Source organism: Carcharhinus amblyrhynchos, unplaced genomic scaffold (genome assembly GCF_965287045.1).
Source record: "Carcharhinus amblyrhynchos unplaced genomic scaffold, sCarAmb.v2.hapA scaffold_51, whole genome shotgun sequence".
Classification (NCBI taxonomy): Eukaryota; Metazoa; Chordata; class Chondrichthyes; order Carcharhiniformes; family Carcharhinidae; genus Carcharhinus; species Carcharhinus amblyrhynchos.
The window spans coordinates 440,289-461,137 of NW_027649792.1; the positions used below are offsets into that span (position 1 = coordinate 440,289).

The following is a 20,849-nucleotide window of genomic DNA, read 5'->3' on the forward strand; positions in this document are numbered from 1 at the left end:
ACTGGCCCAAATCCATGTGTCTGCACAGCAATCAGTGATAGTCACTGAGCTGTCGTCTTGCCCAGTATCTTGTCCAGTTTAGGCACACACTAACGACATGAAGCACTAGGCCAATCTTGAACAACCAAGAGCAGCCCCAGTACGACCCATCGCCTGTATGCCCCTCTATGGACACGAGGTGGACCAACTTAAAATCTGTGAATGAAAGAGAAAAAAAACATTATTATCATAATATACCCATTTACATTGCCAGGGACGCCCCAGTGCTAATGACCCTTATTTAAAAAGTTCTCCTATATCCACCCATCTCCAACTCAGTCATGTGCCTGTCTAAGTTACTCTTCGAGGACTCTAGCATGTTTGCCTCCACCACCTTACTTGGCAGAGCATTCCATACCCCCACTACCCTCTGTGTGAATAACGTCCCTCTAATATCTGTGTTGTACCGCTCCCCCCTCACCTTAAGTCCATGGCCCTTTGTCCTACGTGTCTCTATTATAGGAAATAGCTTACCTCTGTTTACTCTATCTATACCCTTCATAATCTTATATACCTCTATTAGATCCCCCCTCAGTCAGCGTCTTTCAAGGGAAAAGAGCCACAATTTCTTCAATCTTTCCTCATACCCTAGTCCTTCCATACCAGGCAACATCCTGGTAAACCTCCTCTGTACTCTCTCCAGAGTCTCCACGTCCTTCCGGTAGTAAGACAACCAGAACTGTACGCAGTACTCCAAATGTGGCCGAACCAATGTTCTGTACAACTGCAACATTAGACTCCAGCTCTTACATTCTATAACCCTTCCTACAAAGGCTAACATACCATAGGCTTTCTTCACCACACTCTCCACTTGCACTGCCACCTTCAAAGACTTGTGCACTTGCACCCCCAGATCTCGCTGTGACTCTATGCTCCTTACGGGCTTACCCTTTATCATATAACTCCCCCCTACATTATTGCGGCCAAAATGCATCACCTCACATTTATCCAGATTAAACTCCATTTGCCACGTATCGGCCCAATCAACCAGCCTATCAATACCCCGCTGTCTTGCCAGACACTGCTCCTCACTGCCCGCCAATCCAGCCATCTTGGTGTCATCAGCAAATTTGCTGATCACACCACCTACTCCCTCTTCCAAATCATTTATATGCACTACAAAGAGAAGAGGTCCCATTACCGAGCCCTGCGGCACACCACTAGTGACAGACCTCCAGCTAGAAAAAGACCCCTCCACAATTACTCTCTGACTCCTCTTTGCAAGCCAGTTCTCTACCCATCTAGATACCTGACTACATATCCCATGAGCTTTAATCTTCTGTATCAACCTACCATGAGGGACTTTGTCAAACGCCTTACTGAAATCCATATAGACGACATCAACGGCTCATCCTTCGTCAACCGTTTTTGTCATCTCCTCAAAGAATTCTACCAGATTCGTAAGGCAAGACTTCCCCTTGACAAAGCCATGCTGCATATCGTTAATCAGATCGCAACGCTCCAGGTGCGCATACATCCTATCCCTAAGAATCCTCTCCATCAACTTACCTACCACTGATGTTAAGCTCACCGGTCTATAGTTACCCGGGCTATCCCTCCTACCCTTTTTAAACAACGGTACCACGTTTGCTATCCTCCAGTCCTCTGGGACCTCACCTGTGTCCAAAGAAGAGACAAAGATTTGCGTCAGAGGCCCAGCAATCTCATCCCTCGCCTCTCTAAGCAGCCAAGGATAGATGCAATCAGGCACCAGAGATTTATCAGTTTTAATGCCCTCTAAAAGCCCTAACACTTCTTCCCTCGTAATCAATAGATCTTTCAATTGGTCTACCGCTCCCTCACTGCCCGTACTAGACATCAAGCCCCTCTCCTTCATGAATACCGACGCAAAGTATTCATTCAGGATCTCCCCTATTCCCTCTGCCTCTCAGCACAATTCCCCACGTTTGTCCCTGAGAGGACCTATTTTACCCCTAACCACCCTTTTGTTCTTAAGATAACAGTAAAACGCCTTTGGATTCTCCTTAACCCTCCCTGCCAAAGCCATCTCATGCCCCCTCTTTGCTCTCCTAACTCCGCGTTTGAGATCCCTTCTACTCTCTCTGTATTCCTCCAACGCTCTCTCCGTTCCCTGCTGCTTAGACCTGACATACGCCTCTCGTTTCTTCCTAACCAGGTCTTCTATATCTCTAGTAATCCACGGTCCCCTAATCCTACCTTTCCCATCCTTTCTCCTAACAGGCACATGTCTCTCCTGCACCTTTTGCAGTTTTCCCTTGAAAGACTCCCACATGCCTAACGTGGTCTTGCCTTCCTACAGCCTATCCCAGTCTGTATCCCTAAGCTCCTGCCTAATCCGGCTGTATCTAGCCTTCCCCCAATTTAGCACCCTCCCCTTAGGACAGCTCTCATCTTTTTCCATTCATATCCTAAAGTAGATGGAGTTGTGGTCACTATTAGCCACATGTTTACCCACCGCAACCTCAACCACCTGACCCGGCTCATTTCCCAGAACTAAATCTAGTATCGCCCCCTCTCTAGTCGGGCTATCTACATACTGTTGGAAGGATCCTTCCAATACACACCTTACAAATTCCTCCCCATCAGACCCCCCCAGCTCTCGGCACCTTCCAATCCACCCCAGGGAGATTAAAATCTCCCACTACAACAACCCTATTCTTCCTACACTTATCCAAAATGTCCCTACATATACCCTCTTCCACTGCCCGTGGGCGATCGGGCAGCCTATAGTACACTCCTAGCATAGTAATGGCCCCCTTCCTGTTCCTCAACTCCACCCACAAAGACTCAATTTCCAACCCCTCCATGTTATCCTCCCTCTGCACCGCTGTGATCCATTCCCTAAGAGTGCCACTCCCCCTCCTCTTTTCAACCCTCCCCTATCACGCCTAAAGCACTTATACCCTGCAATATTTATCTGCCAGTCATGTCCCTCCTTTAACCACGTCTCTGTCACTGCCACCACATCTAAATTCCTCGCGAACATCAAGGCTCTAAGTTCATCCGACTTTCCCGTTACACTCCTCTCATTAAAACAGATGCACCAAAGACCCTCAGTCCCTCTCGGATCCTCCTTCTCCTGGGGGATTTCCCTATCAACTAGACTTACCCTTACCGTGATAGGTATGTCCCTGTCAGGCAAGGAGGAATTGATAGGGCTAGGGAACCATGGTGCACTAAAATAGTTGATTCGTTGGTTAAAAAGAAAAAGGAGGCTTATGTTCGTATGAGACTTGAGGGCTCGGGTAGTGCACTAGAAAACTTTAGATTGGCTAGGAGGGAGTTGAAGAGTGAGTTAAGAAGGGCTAAAAGAGGACATGAGAAGACTTTGGCTGATAGGATTAAGGAGAATCCTAAGGCGTTCTATAGGTATGTCAAGAACAGAAGGTTGGTTAGGGCAAGATTAGGGCCAGTTATAGACAGCAGAGGAAGTTATGTGTGGAACCGGAAGAGATTGGAGAGGCATTGAACCAATATTTCTCTTCGGTGTTCACGCAGGGGGACAAGAATATAGCTGAGGAGGACACTGGTTTGCAGGGGAGTAGAATAGACAGTATTACAGTTGATAAGGAGGAAGTGCTGGATATTCTTGAGGGATTGAAAATAGATAAGTCCCCTGGTCCGGATGGGATCTACCCTAGGATCCTCTGGGAGGCAAGAGAAGTGATTGCAGAGCCTCTGGCTCTGATCTTCAGGTCGTCGTTGGCCTCTGGTATAGTACCGGAAGATTGGAGGTTAGCGAATGTTGTCCCATTGTTTAAGAAGGGGAACAGAGACTTCCCCGGGATTAATAGGCCGGTGAGTCTCACTTCTGTTGTGGGCAAGGTTTTAGAAAAAATTTTTAGGGATAGGATTTATAGTTATTTGGAGAGTAATGAATTGATTGGAGATAGTCAGCATGGTTTTGTAGCGGGTAGGTCGTGCCTTCGTAACCTTATTGAGTTTTTTGAGAAAGTGACCAAAGAGGTGGATGGGGGTAAGGCAGTTGATGTGGTATATATGGATTTTAGTCAGGCTTTTGATAAGGTTCACCATGGTAGGCTTCTGCAGAAAATGCAGATGTATGGGATTGAGGGTAATCTAGGAAATTGGATCAGGAATTGGCTAGCAGATAGGAGACAGAGGGTGGTGGTTGATGGTAAATATTCGTCATGGAGTTCGGTTACGAGTGGTGCGCCTCAGGGATCTGTTTTGGGGCCACTGCTGTTTGTAGTTTTTATTAATGATCTGGATGAGGGTATAGTTGAGTGGATTAGTAAATTTGCTGATGACACCAAAGTCGGAGGTGTGGTAGATTATGAGGAAGGATGTCATAGTTTGCAGGAAGACTTGGACAGGCTGCAGAGCTGGGCTGAGAGGTGGCGGATGGAGTTTAATGCGGAGAAGTGTGAGGTAATTCACTTTGGTAGGAATAACAGATGTGTCGAGTATAGGGCTAACGGGAGGACTTTGAATAGTGTGGATGAACAGAGGGATCTAGGTGTATGTGTACATAGATCCCTGAAGGTTGGGAATCAAGTGGATAGGGTTGTTAAGAAGGCATACGGTGTCTTGGCGTTTATTGGTAGGGGGATTGAATTTACGAGTCGCAGCATCATGTTGCAACTGTACACAACTCTGGTGCGGCCGCACTTGGAGTACTGTGTGCAGTTCTGGTCCCCACATTACAGGAAGGATGTGGAGGCTTTGGAGAGGGTGCAGAGGAGGTTTACCAGGATGTTGCCTGGTATGGAGGGGAGGTCCTATGAGGAGAGACTGAGGGATTTGGGGTTGTTTTCGCTGGAAAGATGGCGGCTAAGAGGGGATCTTATTGAAACATATAAGATGATTAGAGGTTTAGATAGGGTGGACAGTGATAGCCTTTTTCCTCGGATGGAGAAAGCTAGCACGAGGGGGCATGGCTTTAAATTAAGGGGGGGTAGTTATAGGATGGATGTCAGGGGTAGGTTCTTTACCCAGAGGGTGGTGAGGGATTGGAATGCCCTGCCTGCTGCGGTTGTAAATGCGCCTAGTTTGGGGGCGTTTAAGAGATCCGTGGATAGGTTTATGGACAAAAAGGGATTGGTTTAGGTTAGTGGGTCATTGTTTTTTAACTGGTCGGCGCAACATCGTGGGCCGATGGGCCTGTTCTGCGCTGTAATGTTCTATGTTCTACGTTCTATGACATCCAACTCACTCCCAGTGCCTGAGCTGTCTCTCTCCTCCCCACCCCCCTCCATACTAGTTTAAACCCGGCCTAAACACTCCAGCCAACCTCCCAGCTAAAATATGTGTCCCCTTCCCATTTAAGTGTTCCCTATCCCTCTTATACAAGTGCCCTTCCTTTGCAAAGACTTCCCAATGGTCAATAAAACTAAAACCCTCTGTCCTGCACCAATCCCTCAGCCACACATTCAGCTGCAGGATCTCATTATTTTTATCCCTGCTATTGCTGGGCACTGGCAGCAGCCCAGAGATCGCCACCCTGGAGGCCCTGCACTTCAGCCTGGCCCCCAACTCCCTGAACTGCCTACGTATTTCCCCCCTACTCTTCCTTCCTATGTCCCTCTCTCCTACATGTATAATTACATCCGCCTGGGTCCCTTTGCCCTTCAAGACCTCCTCTACCCTCTCTGACACATCCTGTACCCCAGCTCCAGGGAGGCAGACCGCCATCCTGGAGTCCCACTTTTGCCCACAGAACCGCCTATCAATTCCTCTAACCCTCCCGTCCCCCACCACTATCTCACATCCAGCCCCCTTCCTTCCCTCTGAGGCATTTTCCCCTTCCCCTCGTGCCCTTTCCACCTCAGTTGGTGCCTTACCCCTGCTACCTTGAGAGACTACCCCTGGCGTAGCCTTTGGAACATTACTCCTCTTCTTTTTCCCCTTCCTAACTGTAACCCACCCATCCCCCCTCCTTGACTCTGAGATCCCCTCTTGAATCTGGTTCCTATTCATTCATGCCTCATTCTCCCTCACTAAAAATAAATCCTCCAGCCTCAGCTCCAGTTGCCTAACCCGGGCCCTCAAACGCTGCAACTCCAGACATTTGGTGCAGATGTGGACTCGCCGGAGATGCTGTGTCTCCAGGAAGTCCCACATCTTGCACCTTACACAGCTGACACGTCTCCCCATGGTCCCTGCCATTTATTTGACTACCCTCAGACCTGTGGACACACTTTGAAAAACTTGACCAGTAACTCACCTTGCCTAACCCTGTCTCGCCTAAGCCCTGTGAGCCAAAGCCCTTGCAGTACTCACTCAGCACCTACCTCACTCTGATGCCCACTCCCAACGCTGCCCGCTATCTACTGTGGCCTTGTTTTTATACTCCCTCACTCCCTTCCCAACAGCCCTTGCGCCTCGGACCCTCTATGGAAAGCACAAAGGGAAAAAACCCACAACCCAGCAATGTAATTTAAAAATAAACACAGAACACTCGCAGTTTACACTCTCCAGCCACCAGCACACTGCTCCAGAGAACAATTTTCCTTCCATATTACATCTTCCCATGTATGTCCTGTCCCCTTTTCTCATTCCCTGTCCATCAGCCTTGCCATTTCCCCCTCTATCCCTATTTCTTTCACTCTGAGAGAATCTATCTCGCTCTGTCCTTTATCTCTGTTTGCCTCTCTCCGTCTGTCTGTTTCTTTCCCTCTATCTGTTCAAAACTATTTCAAATGCTGTCTCTCTTCATGGCTTTGTGCCCTTTACTCCCTCTCTCTATCTTTGTCTCTCTATCGCTCTCACTTTTGCTTTCACTGCCGCCCCTCTCTCTCTCTATCTGTTACTCTTTCTGTCTTTGTGAGGCTGTTTGTTGTTTAGAGTTTGAATGTCCAATAGGAAGAGTCAGGGATCTTGTAGTTGCATTTACTTCTGAGGCTGTAATGAGATGAATAATTGCAGTAAAGGGATATTTGAGCAGAATTATTAGCTGCTGTCTGAAGAGAGTCTGTGTCACAGCGTAAATGACAGTGTTTGTACAACAACTCAAGAGTTGCAGCATGAAACCCAATTCCAGAACAAAACTTTCTAACCATACCGACTTATAGCCCAAATACTCCATCCGGCTCCATATTGAATAAACCATTAACATTGACCATAACAGCATGAAATTGGCTGAGATAACAAACAGTAAAATGATGGATTTCCTTCGACTCTCCATCTCTGGGTCTCTGGAATTCTCCCCACTGTTGTGACACCGGAGTCTCCTGCGGGCTCTGCTGCTCACTAAAATGTGTCTGACAGTGAAAGCATTCAGCAGCAGAATCAGGACGAATGGGACACACGGTGTTAAAATGAAGTGGAGGAACTCAATTATTCCCCAGACCGGAGATTTCACAACATCCCATGAGACATCACAAAACCAGGGATTGTTCACCATCCGATATCCATTTAAAAACATAAAATACCAGAAAATGTTTTTTAAACAGCTCAGCACCGTCACTGTTCCCAGAACCACAGTCGCCGATTTCTCAGTGCAATATTTACTTTTCAGTTTGGGGCAGCAAATGGCCACAAATCGATCAAAGGTGAAAGTGACGGTGAACCAGACAGAACAGTCAGTGGCTGCATAAAGCAGGACGGCGTGGATGTTACACACAGGAACCGACACCAGGAAATAAAACTGTTCCCAATAAACTATGGGAATGTGTCTCAATGTAAGGTCAAGGATAACGACCAGCAGATCCCCCACCGACATGGCCACCAGGTAACTAGTAACACATTTGGACAGACCACAGTTTCTGTTTGTCAGTGTCACAATTGTGATTATGTTCACTGTTAGGAAGGAAGATTAAGATTAAAATTAGACATCATTCAGGGGAAGATGTGACCATTTAGACTGAGGATAGGTGAAAATAAAAACAATGTCCACACATACAAAATAACTTTTTTTAAAAATCCAGCTCATCTTTTGGAGTGTAAGGGGAAAGAGGAGCATCCAGAAGAAACCCACACAGACACAGGGAGAATCTCCAAACTCCACACAATAAATGACCCAAACCAGGAATTGAACCCAGGTCCCGGACGCTGTGAGTCAGCAGTGCTAACCACAGTGTCACCATGCTGCACCATGGCGACAACACAATGGTATACATTTGGGAGGGAGTTTTCAGAGGAGTTCACAACACTGATCCTCACTCAGCTACACATAAATAGCCCTTCTACCTTGTCGGGTATTTGGAGGGTAAGAAGGCTGAGGGAGTAAACCCTGACAGAAATCCCTGTAGATGGTAATCAGTCAGACAGCTTACTGACAACCCCTGCAGCAGAACTGGTACCAAACAGTGCTGGTTCACCCTTGCCTCTGACTCATACTAACAGTTGACAGGGGGAGATCCCGATGCCTTGACAGCACAGAATCTCTATTATATTTACCCTGGGCTGTACCCTGGAGAGGAGACCACAGCATTGTTGCCAAATTAGTACAACACAGGAAGAAATGGTAATTTCACACCCGGTTGGCACAGGGCACAACTGCCAGGGTTTGCTTTCAAGTGTTTGAGAAAACTTCAGTGTTCAGTGAAGAGTGACCGTCCATAAGTCCCAGTGGGTTTGCTGCTGCCCCACTGTGGTCTACTGGACCAGTGAAGGTCAGTGAGTCCTCTCTTGGCAGGAGGGTTGACAATCTGTGCACCTGGTAAGAAAAACTCAACAAAGGCCGTTACCAAAGAAAAACCACGAAGCCTGCCATAATGACAATCATCCAGTGGGAATGATATCCAATAATATGAAAGACATCAATAGATTAGTCATGGCACGAATCAGTTCCAGCCTCCTAGATTGCCTTGATCCACTACAGTTCATCTACCTCCTCAACAGGTCCACACACGCCATCTCCCTGTCCCGACAGTCAACCCTGTAACACAGACTCATGTTTATCGACTACAGCTCAACGTTCAACACCATTATTCCGACTAAACTCACGTCCAAATCCATGGCCTGGGACTCGGCTTCTGCCTCTGCAGTTGGATCCTGAACTTCTAACTCACAAACAGCAAGAAATAAGGAGAGGCAACAACACCTCTTCCACAATCATCCTCAACAGCGGTGCCCGGCAAGACTGTGTCCTCAGCCCCTTACTGTATTCCTTATACGCCGATGATTGTGTGGCCAAATTTCACTCCAACTCAATTTACACCTTTTCTGATGACCCCAACATAGTGGGTCGGATCCCAAACAATGATGAGACTGAGAACAGGGAAGATTTGGGGAATCTGGTGAACTGTTGCGACCACAATCATCTTTTCCTCAATGTCAACAAAGCAAATCGACTTCAGGAGGTATCATGGAGTACATGCCACTATCTACATCAATGGTTTGTAGTTTAAATGGTCTAGAGCTTCAGGTTTTAGGGTTCAGAACATCAGTAACTTTTTGTGTCCTTCCATGATGACACTACAGTTAAGAAAGCCCACAAACGCCTCTATCTTCCCAGAGGTCTAAGGACATTTGGCAGGTCAGCTACGACTCTCACCCACTTTTACAGATGCATCATTGATAATATTGTAGCTTGGTTTGGCTCATGCTCTGTCCCAGACTGCAACAAACTTCAAACTTGGTGAATGCAGACCAGTCCATCACTCAAATCAACCTCCCACTTATTAACTCTGTCTAAGCTTCTCGCTCCCTTGCAAAAATAGCCAGCATAATTAAGGAATAATGCACCATTGATACATACTCGTCCCACTAGTTCCATTTGAGAAAAAAAAGCGTGAAGATATGTGCCAACCAATCCAGAGAAAAACTACAATGCAGAAGGGGGCAATTGATCCATCGACAATCCTAGTCAGGCCCAATCCCCGAAGTCCCACATGTGTCCCCTGCAAATCCCCCTAACATACGTATCACGGGATGCTAATTGGTAATTTAGCATGGCCAATCAACCAAATGTCGGACTATGGGTGGAAATTGGAGCATCCGGAGGAAACTCACACAGAGAATGTGCAAATTCCACACAGATGTTGATCCAAGGTAGGAATCGAACTCAGGTCTCTGGAGACATGAAACAGGAGTGCTAACCATGGTGCCACCATGCTGATGACTCAACAACAGCTTCTTCTTGCCGCCAGCAGGCGTTTGAATGGACCTATATGGCATTAAGTTGATCTTTTCATCCACCCTAGCTATAACTGCATTACATTCTGCAATCTCTTATTCTCTATCCTTTGTCTGTAGAACACTCAACAAACAATCCTTTTCACCGTATACGAATATATATGACAACAATAAGACAAATCAATTTAAATCAAACCTAACCAAATCAGTCTTTCACATCTCAAGCTGGAACATCAGCACGATGTGTCCTGGCCTTACCAATGAACTTACGCAGATTGATGACGTGCACAGGATTGCTGTGATCGAGATAAATTTACAAGGGTCAATGTGACACTGGGGAGCTGCGAGAAACTGGACCTCCTCAATGTGAATGCTTTCCAGAGAAACACGACACGTTCTTGGAACAGGAGAAATCCCAACAGGCAATGTGTGAGAATGGAGCTGGTTTCAAAGTAAACAAAAAATCATCACTGGTGATGATGGAATCCCGGGATCCCTGATGCTGTGAGGCAGCTGTGCTAACCATTGTGCTCTACTGCCATCCTACAAGGTGTCCTGGAGACATCCAAGATCACGCCCAAGACGGCATCATCACTATGTCCATGATTGGAAATCATGATGATTGGAAATGAATCTGAGGGATAGAATTAATCTCCACTTTGAGAGGTAAGGGTTGATGAATAATAGTCAGCATGGCTTTGTCAAGTAGAGATCATGTCTACAATTTGCTTGAATATATTTAGGAGGTGATTGCATAAGTAGATGAGGGAAGTGCAGTCGATGTAGTCTAAATGGACTGCAGAGAAGAATTCCCTCATGGGAGACTGAACAGGAAAGTAATAGCCGATTGGATCGAGGGCAATTTGGTAAATTACATTCAAAATCAGCTGAGTAGCAGGAGGCAGAGGGTGATGGTTGAATGTTGCTTTTGTGACTGCAAGCCTGTGTCCAGTGGGATTACACATGGATTGATGCTGGGTCCCTTGCTGTTTGTAGAGTACATGGTGGTCTAGGCATGAATGCGTGAGGTATGAGCAGAACTTTCACAGGCACCGACCACAATCCCACCCGGCCCGATCCCCATAGAAATCTTCATTTTGACAGGCAGGTTTCGGGGTGGGGGGGGTGTGGCTCGGTAGCACAGTGGTCAGCATTGCTGCTTCATAGCTCCATGGTCCTGGGTTCGATTCCCGGCTCAGGTCACTGTCTGTGTGGAGTTTGCACATTCATAAGAACATAAGAAACAGGAGCAGGAGTAGGCCATCTAGCCCCTCGAGCCTGCCCCGCCATTCAATAAGATCATGGCTGATCTGTCGTGGCTCAGTTCCACATTCCCGCCCTCTCCCCATAACCCTTAATCCCCTCGCTTATCAGAAACCCATCAACCCGCGTCTTAAAAATATTTAGCGAGGCAGCCCCCACCACCTCAATGGGCAGAGAATTCCAGGGATTCACCACCCTTTGAGTGAAGAAGTTCCTCCTCAACTCCGTTCTAAACCGCGCCCCCCCCCTTTATCTTGAGGCTGTGCCCCCTAGTCCTACTGTCCTTTCTGAGTGGGAAGAGTCTCTCCACCTCTATCCTATCCATCCCATTCATCATCTTATATGCCTCAATGAGATCTCCCCTCATTCTTCTAAACTCTAACAAGTACAAGCCTAGTAGAGTAGTGTGGATGAAAAGAGGGATCTTGGTGTATGTGTACATAGATCCCTGAAAGTTGGGAATCAAGTAGATAGGGTTGTTAAGAAGGCATACGGTGTCTTGGCGTTTATTGGTAGGGGGATTGAATTTAGGAGCTGCAGCGTCATGTGTCTCCTAGTGTCTGCGTGAGTTTCCTCTGGGTGCTCCGGTTTCCTCCCACAGTCCAAAGGTGTGCGGGTTAGGTTGATTGGCCATGCTAAATTGACCGTAGAACCATAGGTTAGAGGATTAGTGGGTAAAATATGGAGGGATATGGGGGTAGGGCCTGGGTAGGATTGTGGTCGGTGCAGACTTGATGGGCCGAATGGCTTCTTTGTGTACTGTAGGGTTTCTATGATTTCTATGACTTGCAGCTGTGTTCCCAACCATGTACCAAACCTATGTGGTTGCAAATACACAATTCAGATACACAAGTGAGATCTTGCTATAAACAATAAAAATGGATTCTTCAGCCTGCTGACTGGGTGGGTGATAAGCAGTGAACTGCTATATGTTATATGTCGAAGGTAAAATGGATTCTGTCTCAATCTTTTACTCATGAAGGAATAGTGTTTGATGTCACATGTCTATGAAAAGTCCCAGCACACAGAAGACATCCCAGCCCATGGGCCCTGAGACAATTGTCAGTGGCTGAAAGAAATAATAACTGGACACAGAGATTCAACAGAAACAAGAGCAGAAAACCGAGTACAGTAAATGACAGGGAAATCAACACAGTTAAACAGCCTTTCTAGCAAGAGAAACTGGACACAGGGGACAGGACTTTACAGCCTCACTCTTCCCGAAGCTGCAAAATCCCTCCCGTGTTTAAGAGACCCTCCCACGCTCTGCCCCTCGCCTGCTCCGAATCCCTGGCGGTCAGGCCGGTAAAATTCCAGCCAGGGACTTACCCGGAACACCAACAATAGCCAGGAGGGGATAGTAAAAGCATTGAATCACGTACAGTAGATATCGAATCCGACCAAATAATGTTATCCATGAGCCATCTTCAGTAAACCAAGAAATCCAGTATGATAAACTCCTGTCCTTGGTTGGAACATCAAAATCCATTGTTCCCAGATTCTGATCCATTGTGGAAACATTCCAATTGATTGTTCCCAGATTCTGATCCATTGTTGTAACATTCCAATTGAACGTTCCCAGATTCTGATCCATTGTTGTAACATTCCAATTGATTGTTCCCAGATTCTGATCCATTGTTGTAACATTCCAATTGAACGTTCCCAGATTCTGATCCATTGTTGTAACATTCCAATTGAACGTTCCCAGATTCTGATCTATTGTTGTAACATTCCAATTGATTGTTCCCAGATTCTGATCCATTGTTGTAACATTCCAATTGATTGTTCCCAGATTCTGATCCATTGTGGAAACATTCCAATTGATTGTTCCCAGATTCAGATGCATCGCTGGGAGATTCCAATCCACTGCTCCCAGATTCTGATCTCTCCTCTCCCTCCCTCCCTCTCTCTCCACAGCCGCTGATCTCTGTTAGTTTGGAGTTGTCGCTCCCGCTGTCTCAATGAGACAACACATTGAACAGAATCCCTTATTAATAGAAGGGGGAAACCCTCCAGGCAGACTAATCGGATCCATGGAGACTCACATCAATTACAGTCACTAAACAAACAGCTTCACTTCACCCCGTTCAATCCAACACTTTTTATACCCAAAGTAGAATATTTACAGCCGAGATGGGGTGTTGATGGTCAGGGAAATTTGGAAACAATGGAGGGTCAAACCATAACTCTCTCAATATTCATTCGATATAACAGAGTCCCTCTGCTCGGCTTCATTTCGAGAGAGATAGAATACAACAGCAGGGGTGTACTGCTGAGGTTTTGTAAATCTTTGTTCAGACCACATTCCGAATATTGTCAGCAACTTTGGTTCGGGGGGGTGGTTTTAGTGAAGTCGGGTAGCACGGTAGGTGCAAGGTTGGAGGGCTGACGGGCCTGTTCCTACGCTGTAATTTTCTTTCTTGGTCCTTTTCGGCCCCATATCTAAGGAAGGATGTGCTGGCCTTGGAGAGGGTCCAGAAGAGGTTCACAAGAATGGTCTGGTGAATAAAAGACTTGACACACGAGGAGTGTCTGAGGACTTTGGGTCTGTACTCGGTGGAGTTTGAAAGGATGAGGAGGGGGATATCAATGAAACTTACAGAATAACGAAAGGCCTGGATAGAGTGGATGTGGGGAAGATGTTTCCAATAGTAGGAGAGACTCGGGCCCGAGGGCCCAACCTCAGAGGAAACATCAATAGTCCACTCATTCGTTGGAGCGAGCGGAGTGAAGGTTGCACAGAGTAAAGGTAAGCGATCACCTTTGTAAAGATTTTTGCGGGCTTTTTAACTGTAATTCTGCTTTACATAGAACATAGAACATAGAACACTACAGCACAAACAGGCCCTTCGGCCCATGAGTTGCGCCGATCACATCAACACCTACCAATCTATAGACCTATCTATAACCCCCAATCCCATTAAATCCCATATACCCATCCAGAAGTCTTTTAAAAGACCCCAGTTCGTCTCCACCACCACTGACGGCAGCCGATTCCATTCACTCACCACCCTCTGAGTGAAAACCTTACCCCTAACATCACTTCTGTACTTGCCTCCCCGCACCTTCAATCTGTGTCCTCTCGTAGCGACCATTTCAACCCGGGGAAATAGCCTCTGAGAATCCACCCTATCTACTCCTCTCAACATTTTATATACTTCTATCAGGTTGCCTCTCAACCTTCGTCTCTCCAGGGAAAAGAGTCCCAGCTCCCTCAACCTATCTTCATAAGGCATGCCTCCCAGTCCAGGCAACATCCTTGTAAATCTCCTCTGTACCCTTTCAATAGCTTCAACGTCCTTCCTGTAATGAGGCGACCAGAACTGCGCACAGTACTCCAAGTGAGGTCTGACAAGGGTCTTATAAAGTTGCAGCATTACCTCCCGATTCCTAAACTCAATCCCTCGATTAATGAAGGCCAGTACACCATACGCCTTCTTGACCACATCCCCCACCTGCGAGGCCGATTTAAGAGTCCTGTGGACCCGGACCCCAAGATCCTTCTGCTCTTCAACACTACTAAGACTCCTGCCCTTGATAGTGTACTCGTTCATCCCGTTGGTTCTGCCAAAATGAGCGACTACGCATTTATCCGCATTGAAGTCCAGCTGCCACTTCTCCGCCCAGTCCTGCATCCTATTTATGTCCTGCTGCAACTTTTGACATCGGTCCAGACCATCCATAACACCACCGACCTTCGTGTCATCAGTGAACTTACTTACCCATCCCTCCACTTCCTCATCTCGGTCATTTATGAAAATGACAAACAGCAAGGGTCCTAGAACAGATCCCTGGGGCACTCCACTGGTGACTGACCTCCATTCAGAAAAAGACCCATCCACAACCACTCTCTGCCTTCTGCAGGCAAGCCAGTTCTGGATCCACAAGGCCAAAGGCCCTTGGATCCCATGCCCTCTCACCTTCTCAAGAAGTCTTGCATGGGGGACCTTATCAAACGCCTTGCTGAAGTCCATGTACACCATGTTAAAAGTTAGGCAGGAAGTGGGCCGCAGGGCTTTGTGGGAAGGGATTTTTTTTACCGTGCAAAGTGTAAAAGGAGGATTGCTGTAGACAACGGGCAGCGTCGGGAGCGGGCAGCAGAGTGAGCTGTAAGGGCTTTGGATCACAGGACTTGGGAGAAAAGGGCAAGGTTAGTCTAAATTCTTAACTGTGTTTAGAAATCACTGGGAGACTGTGATGGAGGGATATGTGATGTGTTGTTTCTGTGTGATGTGGGAGCTGGTGGACCCCAAGGTCCTTCCCAGTGACCGTGTCTGCAGTAAGTGCTGGTTGCTTGAAGATCTCCAGCTCAAAGTAGACCAGCTGAACTCTGAGCTTCAGACACTGAGGCTCATCAGGGAGAGGGAGTGTAACCTGGATAATGGGGTAGAAGAGAGATTCACACCCCCTAGACTGGCTAACTCTGAGGGTCAGGAACAAGAGGGTGCTGGTGAGGGGAGGAAGGGTGGGAGGAAGGAGGGGGGAATGGGGATGAAGGAGGGGGGAGTGGGGAGGAAGGAGGGGGGAGTGGGGAGGAAGGAGGGGGGAATGGGTAGGAAGGAGGGGGGAATGGGGAGGAAGGGTGAGAGGAAGGAAGGGGGAGTGGAGAGGAAGGATGGGGGAGTGGGGAGGAAGGAGGGGGGAGTGGGTAGGAAGGAGGGGGGAGTGGGTAGGAAGGAGGGGGGAGTGGGTAGGAAGAAAGGGGGGGTGGAGAGGGAGGCTGAGAGGAAGGAGGGGGGAGTGGAGAGAAAGGAGGGGGGAGTGTGGAGGAAGGGTGAGAGACAGGAGGGGGGAGTGGGGAGGAAGGAGGGGGTACCCAAAGGCCTCGGCCTCTCAATCTGCACAACAGGTTTGAGGTTCTTGCTCCCAGTGTGGACAAGAACGAGGGCTGTAAGGTTGACGAGCAAACTGCCCAAGGTACAGTGGTGCAGACACAGGACAAAGAGGAAGAAGTAAACAGGAATGTCTGGAAATCCACGGAATCCATCCAAGTCCGATAATTGTGACTCCAATTTCAGATTTAATCTGTTAAGGATTCAGAAACGTGCACCACAACAACTGAATCTATCCCCTCCAGCTCCATTTTTCCCAGCAACACAGAGAAGATGTCCTGAACCGGGGCACCAGTCAGGCAACACAGCCTTGGGGACTCTCCATGCTGGCCACAGAGGAAAGTGTCTATTCCTCCTGTCGAACTATCCCCATTTACAACAACATTTCCCTTTCCTCCTCCCTCTTGAATGGCTCCTTGAACCACAGTGCTATGGTTAAGTTGCTCATCCTCCTTGCAGCCCTCATCCACGTCCGCAAAAGTCACACATCTGTTTCTTTCATCATTTGAAGGACATGGGTGTCCCTGGCTGGCCAGCATTTATTGCATGTCCCTAGTTGCCCTTTGAGGGCATTGAGAGTCAACAACATTGATGTGGCTCTGGTGTCACATGTAGGCCAGACCAGGTAAGGTCGGCAGGTCTCATTCCTTAAAAGGACATTAGTGAACCAAACAGTTTTCTGGATTAATAGCCGAGTGACAATACCATTCGTTCATCATCTACACTGAGACAAGCCCAAGGGCTGAGGCTCCTTCAACACTACCTCCTGGCTTCGTCACCAAGACTTGCTTGGTGTCACACTCTCCTGTCCCTGACCACTCACCAAATGTGATGTAGTTATTCTTTGGGATGTGTCTCGCTAACTCTCCGCTCCCTAGTGTGCCACAGCGTTCAAAGCTCAGACTCCACCTCATCAAATCTGAATTGGTCTTCCTCGAGCAACCAACATTTCCTACAGATGTGCACACAAGCAAACACAAATGGGACCGCAAGCTCCCACATCATGCAAGTACAACACATTACCTGGACCTGCCTCTGTATTTTATCTACTTTTTATATGTTTTTAATCTTGTTGTAATTTTCTACTTTAAGCTATGTTCTCAATAAACGTCACAGAAAGTATCTCACCAGCAAAAATCTAAATCTGCTTGAATCTGTAAGGATGGGAAAAGGGCATTTCTTTCATTCATTTTTGGGAAACAGAGTTCTCAGGATAGCCAGCATTTATTGCCCATCCCGAGTTGATGTTGGAGAGCGGTTGGGAGTTAAACACATTGCTGTGACTGTGGAGCCACATGTAGGCCAGACCAGGCAAGGACGGCAGATTTCCTTCCCTAAATGATATGAGTGAACCAGGTGAGTTTTCTCAACAATCAACAATAATTTTATGGTCATCAGCAGATTTTTAATTCCAGATATTTTTTATTGAGTTCGAATCTAACCAGCTGCCATGTTGGGATTCGAGCCCAGGTTCCCAGAGCATTAAAAATATCGGGATCTTTCCTGACGCTATGACATCAGCAATACATCTCCAGCCACTTCCCTAAACTCCCACACTTACCCCAACTCTCAGAGTTTCACTCTTTGTAGCTTGCAGTCTGTGGGCCGATTTAACAGGCCCAGTTCGGAAGTTTATATTTGTGCATGTCCTCATGAACCTGTTTGAAGCCATTGAACCCCTTCCCATCTAGCTCTGAGTAACTGCCGAGGGCTCATCCCCAGTTGCCCTTGCTGAGAGGGCAGTTAAGTGTCCTGATCATGTAAGGGTGACAGATTTCCTTCCATGGGACATTGGTGAACCAGGTGTTCTTTTTCCCCAAAAATCAACAATAGTTTTATGGTCACCAGTGGATTCTGAATTCCAGATATAATTATTTTAATCCCACCATCTGCCGTGATGGGATTGGAACCCGTGTGCCCAAAACATTAGCTGAGTTTCTGTATTAATAGTCGAGTGATAAAACTATCAGTCCATCATACCCACATCCTGAGTATACAGACCTTGAGTTCCAGTAACCTAGATACACCATTAGTCTGCAGACCTCCCTGATTGGATATCATTAACTGGCTCAATCAGGGAATTCATATTCCAATATTCGTTGGTCACCGGTATAGTGCCAGAAGATTGGAGGTTAGCGAATGTTGTCCCATTGTTTAAGAAGGGGAACAGAGACTTCCCCGGGAATTATGGACCGGTCAGTCTTACTTCTGTTGTGGGCAAGGTTTTAGAAAAAATTATTAGGGATAGGATTTATAGTTATTTGGAGAGTAATGAAATGATTAAAGATAGTCAGCATGGTTTTGTGGAGGGTAGGTCGTGCCTTACGAACCTTATTGAGTTTTTTGAGAAAGTGACCAAAGAGGTGGATGGGGGTAAGGCAGTTGACGTGGTATATATGGACTTTAGTAAGGCGTTTGATAAGGTTCACCATGGAAGCCTTCTGCAGAAATTGCAGATGTATGGGATTGAGGGTGATTTAGGAAATTGGATTAGGAATTGGCTGGCGGATAGGAGACAGAGGGTAGTGGTTGATGGTAAGTATTCAACATGGAGTTCCGTTACGAGTGGTGTGCCTCAGGGATCTGTTTTGGGGCCACTGCTGTTTGTAATTTTTATAAATGATCTGGATGAGGGTGCAGCTGGGTGGATTAGTAAATTTGCTGATGACACCAAAGTCGGAGGTGTGGTAGATAGTGAGGAAGGGTGTCTTAGTCTACAGGGAGACTTGGACAAGTTGCAGAGCTGGGCCGAGAGGTGGAGGATGGAGTTTAATGCGGAAAAGCGTGAGGTAATTCACTTTGGCAGGAATAATGGATGTGTAGAGTATAGGGCTAACGGTAGGACTCTGAATAGTGTGGATGAACAGAGGGATCTAGATGTATGTGTAGATAGATCCCTGAAAGTTGGGAATCAAGAAGATAGGGTTGTTAGGAAGGCATACGGTGTCTTGGCGTTTATTGGTAGGGGGATTGAATTTAAGAGCCGCAGCGTCATGTTGCAACTGTACAAAACTCTGGTGCGTCCGCACTTGGAGTATTGTGTGCTGTTCTGGTCCCCACATTATAGGAAGGATGTGGAGGCTTTGGAGAGGGTGCAGAGGAGGTTTACCAGGATGTTGCCTGGTATGGAAGGGAGGTCCTATGAGGAGAGACTGGGGGATTTGAGGTTGTTTTCGTTAGAAAGAAGGCGGCTAAGAGGGGACCTTATTGAAACAGATAAGATGATCAGAGGTTTGGATAGGGTGGACAGTGATAGCCTTTTTCCTCGGATGGAGAAAGCTAGCACGAGGGGGCATAGCTTTAAATTAAGGGGTGGTAGTTATAGGACGGATGTCAGGGGTAGGTTCTTTACTTAGAGGGTGGTGAGGGATTGGAATGCCCTGCCTGCTGCAGTTGTGAATGCGCCTAGTTTGGGGGCGTTTAAGAGATCCGTGGATAGGTTTATGGATGGAAAGGGTTTGGTTTTTGTTAGAGGGTCATTGTTTTTTAACTGGTCGGCGCAACATCGTGGGCCGTAGGGACTGTTCTGCACTGTTCTATGTTCTATCCCTCTGTTCTATGTTCTAATGGGTCCAACTGATGGTTATCATAAAAGTCATTAAATAAATCTCTCTGTCGCTTTCTGTCTTCCTGTGCATCTCTCTGTCTCTCTATATATGTTGTTCTGTGTCTCTTATTGTCTCTCTGCTTCTCCCTCTTTCTCTCCCTCTATACCCTCTTCCTCTGTCTCTCCTGCTTCCTTTTAATCTCACTCTCCTTGTCCCGCTCTGTCTCCATGTCCCTCTCCTTCTCTGTCTCTGCCCCACTTTTCTTATCTCTCTCTCTCTCTATGCCTTTCACTGCCATTTGCTCTTGTTATGTCCATTGTATGTCTTCAGTCTCATTCTTTTCCATTTGTTCCCGTGCTCTCTATTTCTCTCTTCCTCTGACTATTTATCTCTGCCCTCCTTTCTGTCTCCCGTTACCTCTTAGTTGCCCTTTTCCTTCCTTATTACATCTTCCCATGTATGTCCTGTCTCACTTTCTCATTCCCTGTCAATCACCCTTGCCATTTCCCCCTCTATCCCTGTTTCTTTCGGTCTGAGAGAACCTCTCACTGTCTCTGTCCTTTATCTCTGTTTGCCTCTCTCTGTCTGTCTGTTTCTTTCCCTCTACCTGTTCAAAAATATTTCAAATGCTGTCTCTCTTCATGTCTTTGTGCCGTTTCCTCCCTCTACCTATCTGTGTCTCTCTATCACTCTCACTGTTGCTTACACTGCCCTCTATCTCTCATTCTCTCTCTGTCTGTTACTCTTTCTGTCTTTGTGAGGCTGTTTGTTGTTTAGAGTTTGAATGTCCAATAGGAAGAGTCAGGGATCTTGTGGTTGCAGTTACTTCTGAGGCTGTCATGAGATGAGTAATTGCAGTAAAGGGATATTTGAGCAGAATTATTAGCTGCTGTCTGAAATGAGTCTGTGTCACAGCATAAATAGAACATAGAACATAGAACATTACAGCGCAGAACAGGCCCTTCGGCCCACGATGTTGCGCCGACCAGTTACAAAAACAATGACCCACTAGCCTATACCAATCCCTTTTCGTCCATAAACCTATCCAGAGATCTCTTAAACGCCCCCAAACTAGACGCATTTACAACTGCAGCAGGCAGTGTTTGTACAGCAACTCAAGAGTTGTAGCATGAAACCCAATTCC

General features: G+C 46.9%; 1 protein-coding gene across 1 annotated transcript in view; it reads right to left on the reverse strand.

The window, feature by feature from the left end:
• Positions 1-12,835, reverse strand: part of LOC145337491 (putative G-protein coupled receptor 139) — a 53,546-nt gene extending 40,711 nt beyond the window's left edge. Inside the window, exons 1-2 of the mRNA XM_080182280.1 lie at positions 12,655-12,835; positions 6,878-7,782 (exon numbers count right to left, since the gene is read on the reverse strand). Coding sequence (XP_080038406.1) covers positions 6,878-7,782; positions 12,655-12,835 — 1,086 coding nt within the window. The remainder of the gene's footprint in view (positions 1-6,877; positions 7,783-12,654) is intronic.
• Positions 12,836-20,849: the final 8,014 nt, after the last annotated feature.